Source organism: Mauremys mutica, chromosome 5 (genome assembly GCF_020497125.1).
Source record: "Mauremys mutica isolate MM-2020 ecotype Southern chromosome 5, ASM2049712v1, whole genome shotgun sequence".
Taxonomy (NCBI): Eukaryota; Metazoa; Chordata; order Testudines; family Geoemydidae; genus Mauremys; species Mauremys mutica.
Window position 1 is genome coordinate 93,543,505 of NC_059076.1, and position 12,304 is coordinate 93,555,808.

The 12,304-nt window shown below is 46.6% G+C and overlaps 1 protein-coding gene across 1 annotated transcript in view; it reads left to right on the top strand.

Moving 5' to 3' along the window:
• Positions 1–12,304, top strand: part of SCFD2 (sec1 family domain containing 2) — a 300,890-nt gene that overhangs the window by 52,254 nt on the left and 236,332 nt on the right. The window contains exon 3 of the mRNA XM_045018575.1: positions 1,010–1,137. Within this exon, the coding sequence (XP_044874510.1) occupies positions 1,010–1,137 (128 nt within the window). The remainder of the gene's footprint in view (positions 1–1,009; positions 1,138–12,304) is intronic.

Consider the following 12,304-nt stretch of genomic DNA (forward strand, 5'->3'; position numbering starts at 1 on the left):
CTGCCAAATCCAAATAGAGATTATGGGGTTCTTGGGCTACTAATAGAGGGGCTTGGAAAGCATTCTCACCTGCACTGGAGGATGATATAAAACATAACCAGACTGTATCAGTGGAGAGAGCACAACACAGGTATCAACTCAATTATGAGTATTTCATAAAACAAAACTATTATTTCTGGCGTATAGTAAACTTGTGGTAAGGGTCTCTAGAGGAAGTTTAGGAGGAAAAAAATCTCCTGAGAGAAAACAGAAAGAAGCTATTTAAAAAAAACAAACAAGGAAAAAAACCAACCCAGTGAATCAAATGTGCGCGGACTTAGCTTAAGGCAAGTTTGTTCCAGAGAAAACACTGAAGCCATTCATTATATAAAATGCAGTAACTGGGATGAGAGAGAATACTGATGAGGAAATGAATGCAGATGAGCCAAATAAAATACTAAGTGTCTTTTATAAAAAACTAACTGTAAATAATTTTAACGTTCTGTAGATACCAAAAACATAAGGACTGTTAAGCTTTATTGCATATTGTTCATTTCTTATATGTAAGTATGAGGACAATAAACAAAGCCCTGAGATACGGTGCCCATTGTATCAAATCAGCACACCAGCTTCCAAATTTTAAGAATGTTTGCACCAAGATCCAGACCCAAACGTTGGAGTTGGAGCCTATCTGTACTTCAGTTGCAGTATTTGAAAAACCTCAGAGCATTGTTGATATTTCCGAAGTGAACAATAGTGGTTACATCTGGGCTGTCTTGTTTATTTTAGCTTATGTTAATATCTGTGAAAATGTGGATGTGTGACTTGTAATGCAAGTTTGTAACAAGCTAATATGAGCTTTTAATATAGAATCACAGTAACCATTTTTAAAAGTTAATCTTTAGTTTATCTACTGTCCACCTCATAGAAGTTACTGCGTATGAACACACATTTTAAAATGTAAATGTTGCCTTAAACTTATTTCATTATGCAACAGATGTTTAGTGTAACCCTCTTGTTTTTTTTACAGTGATCCAGCTGCCAAAGCACTCTGGGAGTCCTTAATGAATCTCAGACAAAAGGAAGCTGTGATGGAAGTTAGGAGACACCTAGTGGAGGCTGCAAGCAGAGAAAACTTGCCCATTAAGATGAGCATGGGTAAGCATTATAATATACCCTTCACCAGGTGGCTATAATGTGGAATATTTCAGCATCCATACTCCCTTCAGTCCCAACATTTAAAGCAGTGGTGCCCAAACTTTTCCTCCCTGGCCCCGCCTTAACAGTAATGGCATGTGTCCATGCCCCCCCCCCGGGTGTGGAACCAGCAGCCCGGGGGCCGGGAGTTGTGGCTCCGGAACCAGAGCCTGGCAGCCTAGAGCCAGGAGTGGAGTGGTGGCTGCAGCTGTGGCCAGGGGCTGGAGCTGGGGGTGGGGCCAGAGCGGAGTTGGGGGCAGAGCAAGGCTGGGTGGTGCTCCTTCCCTGCCCCCCTGCATGGGCTGGCCTGTGACCCGCTCTGCCCTCCCAGACGTTTCTCCCCCCCCCTCCACCCCCAGGGGGGCATGTCCCATGGTTTGGAGACCACTGATTTAAAGCATTTACATTATTCTCTAAATTCTTATCCCATCATAGTCAGTTGGCCTCTGGTGAACTTTGAGGCTGTGCTTAAGCATGATGCAGTTGTGTTTTTGGAGCTTTGAAGTTTAAATAAAAGATTCAAAAGCCTATAAAGTGGGAGAGTTACGTGGAGGATGATAAATACACTGATGCAAGTGCTTAGTGTTACTTCTTGCCTTTGTACTATGAAGACAGTTTGGGGCATGTTTACAGAGAGTAGTCTGCTGAGCTTCTGTTCTCGACAAGCAGACAGTCTAGCTAGTATCGGAACTGTTGGAATCTGTGCTGATCTCTCTTTTTTTTTTTTTAACTGAATTTTTTGTGAATTCAGGCCACCTCAAAAAAAGCTGAAAACAATATTTAATATGTTTTTAGAGTCAGAGTCTTTAGAAATATGCTAGCTGTGGGACATAAAGGTTTTACAGCTTTTTTAGTACGTTATTCTAATTGGACAAAAACAAAACAAAAATAGATTGAAATGCAAGAAGTTAATGGTAGGCTTACATATTTAAACAAGTCATGAAATAGAAAAATAAAGGAAGATTCTTGTGATAGTATTAACTCACTCATCTTACCTATTGTATATTCTTTATGCACCTGATATACTTAAAGTATAGATTAATAGATTAGTAATCAGAAATACTACATTTATGTTGAGAGGCAATGTTAATATGCAAATATTAAATTTTTCATATGTAATTTATGTTTAAATTACAGCTTTTTACATTTTACTAACATACTTAGTTGTGTTTGTTTCTTGTTTGTTTTTGTTCTAAAGAAAAGAAAATGAGATTAGGGAAAAATAGAACAGGTGAAGACAGCAGATGGAGGAGACTGACAAAGTCCTTTTCCAGTTCTTGGAGAGGTTGAGGAGCAACTAGAGATTCTTTACACACAGCCCATTCATTCTGAACACATGGACATATTTTAGGGATGTTAAAGAAAACCTTCATGTCTTGAGGACTTCCTTAAAGATCCTGAAGATATGTAGGAGAAACACCATTGGTAGCCATGTGACCTCTCTGTGGGAAGCGGGGAGTGAAGGGGAGGAAGGGCACTGGAATCTCCACCCTATCTCCCGTGGGTCTAGATGGGGAAGGGGTTGGAACATAGGTGAGGAGTTGGGGGGAACAGCTCCAGTGCAGAGGATGAGAGAAGATATTATCAGATCCTAGTTCACGGAGGTGAAGAGCTATGACAGTCCCAAAATATTCCCTGAGACTGGAGGGAAAGCGTGGAATGAATGAAATATCTCAGGATGTCTCATCAATACATTAGACACTAGTGAGACTATAAAGTATTAGACCTGTGTCTTTGCATGGCTCCATGCTGTTGCTGGGAGTTTCAGTTATATAATAGGACTCTCCTGTTGTGTGTACCTGGCAGAGACACTTTTTTCAAATGTCTGATCACTTCATTGTTTATATTAATATTTTCCAAAATGTTTATACTGGACAGTGTCTAAGGATGGATGTGATTTTTTTTTCTTTTGATCTGACTAGAAGTTAAAACATTCCTGAACAACTTTTTAGTTTAAAAATGTGCTTTGCTCTTCAGTGAACTTAATGTATTTTGATCAGTGTGCTAATCAGAGATGGAAAAAACAGATCTTTTTTTCAATAGAAGTTGTTAGATGAGGGATAATAAACCATTGATGTATTTTTTTTCTAATGTACCTTTTTCAGGGCCATGACACAGCTCTGCTCCAGCCAGATTTCCTGCTCCAGGACATCCTGGCACGCACAGTGCTATTAACACAAGTAGCTGCAAATGAAGCAGCAAACCTGTTTACAAGGAAAATATGTAGAATTTTTTTCCCAGTGTTCAGTGTTTTGTTTTTAAAAAGCAAAATTCATATTGTTTTTTACTCTGTTGTATGTAAATCAAGAATAGAAAACACTGAATAGGGAATAAAAACTGACTTACTTTACCCCTTAAACAGAGTTACTGTTCTGTCAGTGTTGGTGATATCAACAGTACACTGCAGTCTGGGATATTTTGAGAGTGGGAAGATGGCAAGTGTGGTATAGCTGTTGTCACAAATCTACCTAGAAGAAAAAGGGTACAGTAAATTGGGAATATTTGCTTAAATAACCTTGAATGATGTGTGTGGGAGCATCCCCCAGGATGACTTGTTCATTTTGGTGTGATAGAAAGTATAAATTTTTATAACAGATTTAATTTTTTCTTTTAAAAATGGTTTCTCTCACTTTTGAGACTTCATGATCCATTAGCCATCTTTGCTGCTTTGTATTGCTAATAAACCAATAACCCTGCCTCCGTCCTGTGCGCCCTTCTCCATTCCCATGGTTTCAAATTAAGAGTCCAGTGCTGTAGACTCTTACTCACGTGAGCAGAAACTTCAGTGAGACTACTGGCAAGGAGAAGCATTTGCTGGATTTAGGCCAAAGTAGTGTCACAACAACTTTTCCTCCTTAAGGGTTGGTGTTAAAAGTGATTTCTGTTGAGTCCATAGTATGTATTTGCTTTTATTGTTTGGGGTTTTGTTTTTTTGTTTTGGCAGTGGAGGTGCGTGAAATGCTATTTGTGCTTGAAATACTGTTTGAAGCACAGATATAAATTACTACTATTTGTACATGTCTCTCATTTATTTTTTAAACTGTGGATTCATCAACTCATAACTAGAAGAGCAACAAAGAAAAGCTTTGGGACAGTCTTGCAAATAGAAAAAGGGAGAAATAAAAAGCAAAAGCTAAAAATGAGTGTGTGGGAGTGGGTGTGGGTGTGTGTGGTTTTCTAGAAACCATAGCGTCTCATTGGCTAATAAATGCAGGAAGCTGCTCCTAATGTCAGGAACTAAATTGTTCAATGATGCATAATTGTTGAATGAACTTTTAAAGCTATACTGTGTCTTTTGAGTGTGCAGTGCCAAATCTATCATGCTACGGAATACTTAAAGCCCCTTAAGGCAGCGAGAAATTAAGTAGCATGTTGCCTATCAGTTGCTTCCTTTGTCTGGGACAAAACAATTCTAGGTACTCTTTTCTGCCAGATGCCTTTATTTAGTCGAAAGGCCACCTGCTTCCAATATGATTGAGATATGGGGCAGTGAGGCTGGAGAGAAGATGGAGGTGCTTTGAGTCTCCATACCCTCTTCCAAGGTTAACTTTGCACTGTCATAGTTTGGGCTCTGCAGATATTGGTATATTTCAGTGGATAATGAACTGTCTTCTGCTGCTTAGGAGTAGCACCTCAGTCTCTCCAATATTTAGAGAGGATGTTTTAAGGACTTTTAGGCCCTTCCTCATATTAAATATCATATGCATCATTTTCCAACATGAAGAAAATCTCTAACACTTTTACTAAAGTCAGCTGTACCCCTGTTTTTATGCTTGACATAAGACGTGAAATGCATTTGGAAGCAAAGCTTTCAATTCCAGTTGGTATTTGAGACCCTCTGTTGTAGGCAGCTGGCTGAAAAACTGTATCAAGTTTGACACTGGCAGCATGGGGGTCCTGTCTCAGGGTACGTCTACACTACAAGACTATTTCGAATCTACTTAATTCGAATTTGTGGAATCGACCTTATGAAGTCGAATTTGTGTATCCACACTAAATACACTAATTCGACTGTCTGAGTCCACAGTAACGGGGCCAGCGTCGACTTTGGAAGCGGTGCACTGTGGGAAGCTATCCCACAGTTCCCGCAGTCCCTGCTGCCCATTGGAATGCTGGATAGAGCCCCCAATGCCTGCTGGGGGAAAAAATGTGTCGAGGGTGGTTTTGGGTAACTGTCATCATTGAACCGTCAATCACGCCCTCCCTCCCTCCCTCCCTCCCTGAAAGCGCCTGCGGGCAATCTGTTCGTGCACTTTTCTGCTCAGTGACAGCGTGGGCGCCACAGCACTTTGAGCACGGATCCCGCTGCAGTTATGGCCGTTGTCAACTCCTCGCACCTTATCGTCCACCTCTTCCACAGTCAGCTGCTGAGAAATAGGGCTACTTTTCAATGGTGCTGCGAGCACTGGTGGACCATGGGGGACGTTTTACCAACATCAACGTCGGGTGGCCAGGCAAAGTTCATGACATGCTTGTTTTCAGGAACTCTGGTCTGTTTAGACGCCTGCAGGAAGGTAGTTTCTTCCCGGACCACAAAATAAGTCTTGGGGATGTGCAGATGCCTATAGTGATCGTCGGGGACCCAGCCTACCCGCTAATGCCCTGGCTCGTGAAGCTCTGTGCAGGCGCCTTGCACAGCGACAAGGAACTCTTCAAGTACCAGCGAGCAGTGAGCAGCGTGACCTGTGACTGTTCAGTTTCTTTACAGAGAAGCTGAACCTGCCCCTGTTTCTTTACCAAGTTACTGTTGACTAGCATCTGCAGTTACATACCCCGCCCACCCCGCTTCCCCAACTTCCAACACACGTATAAAAATAAAATACATGTTCCACTGTAACTTTACAAAGGTTTCTTTATTGATGACTTTGCGTTACAGGGTTGAAACTGGGACACGGACTGTGCTGGGTAGGGTGTGCGGTGATGTAAAGACCGCCTGTAAACTCGAGGAATGACAGGCTCCTGCTCCCAGAGCGGTCTGCAGTGCCGGACTGGATGTTTCAACGGAGCCTGCCATCCCTCCTTTTTGGGACTCTGTGTGCGTGGGCTATGTGGCCTTTTGGCGGGGGAGGACGGATACAGATTCCTCTGCTGCGTGGCTCTGTGGTCCAGGACAGGGACCATTGCATGAGATCTGTAACCCCCCTCCCCCGCTACAAAGTCACGTACCCCCCACCCACACAGAACCTGCAAACCACCTCCCATACCGACCAGGGTGCGTACTGACTGCAGTGTGTGTGTGACCTGCTGCTGATCCTGCCCCCATGTCTGTACCCTGGTAAAGGTGATTGTCCTGTCAAATTACCAACCCCCTTCCCCCCCTTCAAACACAGTCTCCTCTAAAAGAACATGACGGAAAAAGTAATTAACAGAAAAATATTTTTTATTATCAACTAGACAGTTAGGGGATGAAACTGGGATGGAGGCTTGGGTGAGGCGGGAAGGAAAGGACTTCTCAAAAATTAGGCTATGAGAGCTTTTCGGTACTTGAGCACTCTCCTGGGGTGCAGTGACAGTTTACACGGCCTCTGGTGCCCCTCCTTCTGGTTATTTTGGGTGAGGGGGGTATGGGACTTTGTGGCGGGGGAGGGCGGTTGCAGATACACTGCAGGGGGGCTCTGTCCTCCTGCCTGAGGTCCTGCAGAACATGCACAAGGCGCAGGAGCATGTCCGTTTGCTCCCTCATTAGTCCAAGCAGTGTTTGAGTCGACTGCTTGTCTTCCTCACGCCACCTCTCCTCCCGTTCGCTGTGTGAGCGGTGGTACAGAGAGAGGGTCTCCCTCCACTGGCTCTGCTGGTCCGCCTTGTCTCGGGAGCACCCCCTAACTTCAGCGAACATCTCGTCCCCTGTCTTTTTCTTTTGCCGCCTAATCTTTGCCAGCCTCTGTGAGGGGGATGCTGTGGCAGGTCTGGAGACAGTCGAAGCTGTGTGATGGGAAAAAGGGAGTGAATTCCTTGCAAAGATAAATTTTGGCGAACAATGAACACAGTGTAGTCTGTCTCTGTGAATTCTGGGTTGAGATCCCAGTGCCTGATGGGGCAAAAACCATTTTCGCGGGTGGTTCTGGGTAAATGTCGTCAGTCATCCCTTCCTCCGGGAAAGCTACAGCAGACAATCATTTCAAGACCGTTTTCCCTGGATTGCCCTGGCAGACGCCACAGCGTGGAAACCATGGAGCCTATTTTGCCTTTTGTGCCTGTCACCGTATGTGTACTAGATGCCGCTGACAGAGGCGGTCCAGCAGCGCTACACAGCAGCATGCTTTTGCTTTTGCATGATAGCAGAGATGGTTACCAGCCATACTGTACCATCTACCATACCATAAATTGGTAATAAGATGGGCATGGTTACCAGTCCTTTTGCACTGCGCCATTTGCTGCTGTCATAAGTGCCCCTGGCTGCTCTTAGCCAGGGGCGCAAAAGCCAAAATTGGGAATGACTCCCTGAGTCAATCCCTCCTTTTTGGTATGTAAAAATAGAATCAGTCCTGCCTAGAATATGGGCAAGTGTACTAGAGAAACACTGTATCAGAGAACCAGAGAGCACAGCTGCTCTGTGTCAGATCCTGAATAGATTATGAGCTGAATGTTATTCACAGGGGGTGCTCCTGCAACAACCCCACCTGTTCATTCCATTCTTCCCCAGCCTTCCTGGGCTACCGTAGCATTGTCCCCCCCACTTGTGTGATGAAGTAATAAAGAATGCAGGAATAAGACACAGTGCCTTGTTAGTGAGAAATGAGTGGAAGGCAGCCTCCAGTTGCTATGATAGTCCAGATAGGACATTAAGGAGTGTGGAGGAGAGGAGCCCAGCATCCTGCTGCTAGCCCAGGGGCAATTGAATCTTTTCTTTACACATGAAGGGTGGGGGCTGATAAAGCTCAGCCCCCTGTTGCTATGATGGGGACGGTTACCAGCCATACAGCACCATCTACCAGGAAAAATTAGGGCCAGGCGCCCTTGATCGACCTCACAGATGCTAGTACGCATGGTTACCAGTCCTTTTGCACAGCCCCATGTGCCAATAGGCTGATGATGACGATGGATATCAGTCTTATTGTACCATCAGCCATCCATAGCGTGGGGGGAGCAAGGATGTTGGTGTTGAGTGCTGCACCATCGCGTCTGTCTTCAGCATTCAGTAAAGATAGGGTGACATGTAAAAGAGTCAAGAGAGGATTGTTTTCCCTTTCACTTCCGGGGGTGGGGGGGTGCGTAAATTGCCGAGCTATGCCCTGACCCACCGCGGACACTGTGTTTGACCCTAGAAGCATTTGGAGCTCAGCCAAGAATGCAAATGCTTTTCAGAGACAGCAGGAACTGTGGGATACCTTGCGTCCTCAGTCCCCCTTCCCTCCATGAGCGTCCATTTGATTCTTTGGCTTTCCGTTACGCTCGTCACGCAGCAGCGTGCTGAGTCTGTGCTATGCCGTCTGTCCGGAGTTTTTTGAAAAATACTCTGGACCAGGCGTAACATTACAGTAATTCCCCTAATTAGATGCAGGACTCTCCGAGCGAGATCACCCTGAGGACGGTCACTGAAGGAGATAGAGAGCACATGCTGCATGAAAGCCAGCACAAACCAGGGCCCTATGCAGCCGTGCTCGGGGAGGCAATGCTCCCTGAGTACCTCATGAAAGCCTCGCGCGGAAAAGTGTGCTGCCACGGAGCACCCAATAAGGCAGCTCTCCCCAGGAACCTCCTGCGGAGGCTTTTCGATTACCTCCAGGAGAGCTTCGTGGAGATCTCCCAGGAGGATTTCTGTTCTATCCCCATATATAGAGAGACCTCCTTTTCACATACTTCAGATTCCTGTTATATTAAGAATAAAAGTTTACATGGTTAAAGCACTTACCGACTGCTCCTTCCCCTGATTCAGGGTCCGGGTTAATGGCCGGGGACAGTTGGTAGGGGATCTCCGTGACGGTGATGAAGAGATCCTGGCTGTCGGGGAAACCAGCGTTGTAAGCGCTGTCGCCTGCCTCGTCCTCCACAAACCCTTCCTCATCTTCCCCGTCCGCGAACATCGCCGAGGAACTGGCCGTTGACACTGTCCCATCGTCAGAGTCCATGGTCGCTGGTGGGGCAGTGGTGGCAGGCTCCGTAGCGTCCGTTTGCCAGTTTGATTTTTTGGTAGCTTTGTCTGAGGTCCTTGATTTTCACGCGGCGCTCCGTTGCATCCCGGCTGTATCCTCTGTCTCTCATGGCTTTGGAGACCTTCTCGTAGGTCTTTGCATTCCGTTTTTTGGAGCGCAGCTCCGAAAGCACAGACTCCTCGCCCCACACACCGATCAGATCCAAGAGTTCCCGGTCAGTCTATGCTGGGTCCCTCTTTCTATTCAGAGATTACATGAACTCCTCTGCTGGAGAGCTCTGCATCGCTGCCGGTGCTGCTGAGCTCGCCCCGATGTCCAACCACGAAATGAGATTCTAACTGTCCAGACAGGAAAAGGAATTCAAATTTTCCCGGGACTTTTCCTGTGTGGCTGGTCAGAGCATCCAAGATCGGACTGCTGTCCAGAGCGTCAACAGAGTGGTGCACTGTGGGATAGCTCCCGGAGCTAGTAAGTTCGATTTGCATCCACACCTAGCCTAATTCGAGATAGCCATGTTGAATTTAGCGCTACTCCCCTCGTCGGGGTGGAGTACCGAATTCGAACTAAAGAGCCCTCTAGGTCGAATTAAACGGCTTCCTAGTGTGGACAGTTGAGCGGTTAATTCGAATTAACGCTGCTAAATTCGATTTAAAGTCCTAGTGTAGACCAGGCCTCAGAGATTATAAACTATATTCTATCTTCCTTTAATATGTGTAGAGAAAGTAAAAAAACTTCTGTTTCTTTCAGTGTACTAAAATATCCTTAACCACTCACTGCAATGAATCAAATCACTCTCCTGCCTTCCTTAGTGTGTGTGCATGTTTGTGTGGTGTAGGGTGACCAGATGAGAGACATGAAATATCGGGGGGTGTTGGAGGACGCGGGGTGCCAGCGGAGCAACAAAAAACCCCCAAAAAAACTAAGAGTCGGCAGCGGAGGAAAAAACAAAAACAAAAGCCCCCCCTCAAAGAAAACCTACCCCCCCCAAGAGCATAGGAAAAATTGGTGGGGGCTGAGCACCCACCAGTAGCTCCACACCCCACCCCGCCCCGCCCCCCCGCACCGGCTCACTTTCGCTCTGCCTCCACCTCCCCTGAGCTGGCTGCCGCGTCCTCCTTCTCCCCCCTCCCTCCAGCGCTTGCGCTGCCATACAGCTGATTAGCGCAAGCCTGGGAGGGAGAGGTAAGGAGGAGGAATGCGGCGTGCTTGGGATAGAGGCGGAGCCAGGGCAGGAATTTGGGGAGGGATCCAATAGGGCAGTGAGGGGGCGGGGCTGGGGGCTGGGGCCAGGGCGGGGATTTGGGGATGGATCCAGTGGGGGAAGGAGGGGTGGAGTCAGGGCAGGGCCAGGGTGGAATTGGGGCAGGGGGGCGCGAGCCCCTTCTGCCTGTGCACCAGAGGGCAAAATATCGGGACAATTTGCGTTCGGTTGGGATACAGGACAAACAAGTAAATATCGGGACAGTCCCAATAAAATCGGGACGTGGTCACCCTAGTGTGGTGCATGTTTTTTCCAGACAGGCAAATACTAAGGACCAGCTTTTTCCTTTTTTTGATTGGTCTGATGTAATGGGAGCAGAGCACCTGTCATATGAGCACAGTTTATTCAGTGTGATACCCCTGTATCCTGCAGAGTGCTCAGCACCTCTGCAGGGTGTTGAAAAATGCATCAGCTTTCCCACCCTGGGGTGGGAGGAGAGTGCGAGAGCTTATGAAACCAGCTGTGGAAGAAAAGTTGTCATTGTAACTGTTCTGCTTATACCTGCTGGCAGCTCCATTCCCTCCACTCTTCAAGCTGCAAGGATGAACAGAGAGAGAGAATTCTGCAAAGCTGCCAGGAGAGAGAGAGAGGGAACAGGTGCTCCTTGCTCTTCCAGCAGCCAAGAGGGGGTTGTGAGCAAGACTTGGGCACTGTCTTTGACCCTCACTGGTGCTGGGATCTGTTTCCGTGGTCAGCCTTCACTAGTATGCAACTTCAAGTTTCATTTTAATATTTAAACCCAAATAAAGTTTTAAGCATTAACACAATGAATGGTAAACATGAAGATTGGTTAGGAGAATCCCAGGAAGCAGCAGCACCATTTGAAGGCTATATACAAATCACCAATAAATGTGGAATTGTATTCATGCCTTATTAACCACTAACTATCTTCCTATTAGCTGTCAGGTAAACCCCTTCTTGCTAACCTTTCTGTATTGAACACCTACTGCATATCAATTCCCTGACATTGGGGCGCCTTGGGCATTGGTGGGCCTCAGTTTCTGATGTTGTCTGTCTGTGGCACACAGAAGTCTAATCTGTGGGCTGTAATACTTTGGTCTAATTTCAGTTGTTTGGTTTACTGTGCAAGTGCTAGGTGGTGGTGGTGGTGTCTGGTTACATACAGGAGGTCAGACTAGATGATCTGGTGGTCCCTTCTGGCCTTAAACTCTGTGACTCTAAGGCCTTGGCTACACTTGAGAGTTGCAGCGCTGGTGGTGGCTTTACAGTGCTGTAACTCACTCACCGTCCACACTGGCAAGGCACATACAGCGCTGTATCTCCCTTGCTACAGCGCTACTTGTACTCCACTTCCACAAGAGGAATAAAGACTATAGTGCTGCTGATGCAGCGCTGCCCCGCCAGTGTGGCCACCAAAAGCGCTGTTATTGGCCTCCAGAAGTATTCGGCAGTATCCCAGAATGCCTGTTCTAGGATACTCTGCTCATCAGTTCGAACTCTACTGCCCTAGCCTCAGGTGCCCAACCGTCAGACCCGCCCTTTAAATTCCCCGGGAATTTTAAAAATCCCCTTCCTGTTTGCTCAGCCAGGTGTGGAGTGCAATCAGTGAATCTTTCCAGGTGACCATGCCTCCACGCGCCAGACGAGCCCCAGCATGGAGCAATGGCGAGTTGCTGGACCTCATCAGTGTTTGGGGGGAGGAAGCTGGGCAGTCCCAGCTGCGCTCCAGCCGTAGGAATTACGATACCTTTGGGCAGATATCAAGGGCCATGCTGGAAAGGGGCCATGACCGGGACGCACTGCAATGCAGGGT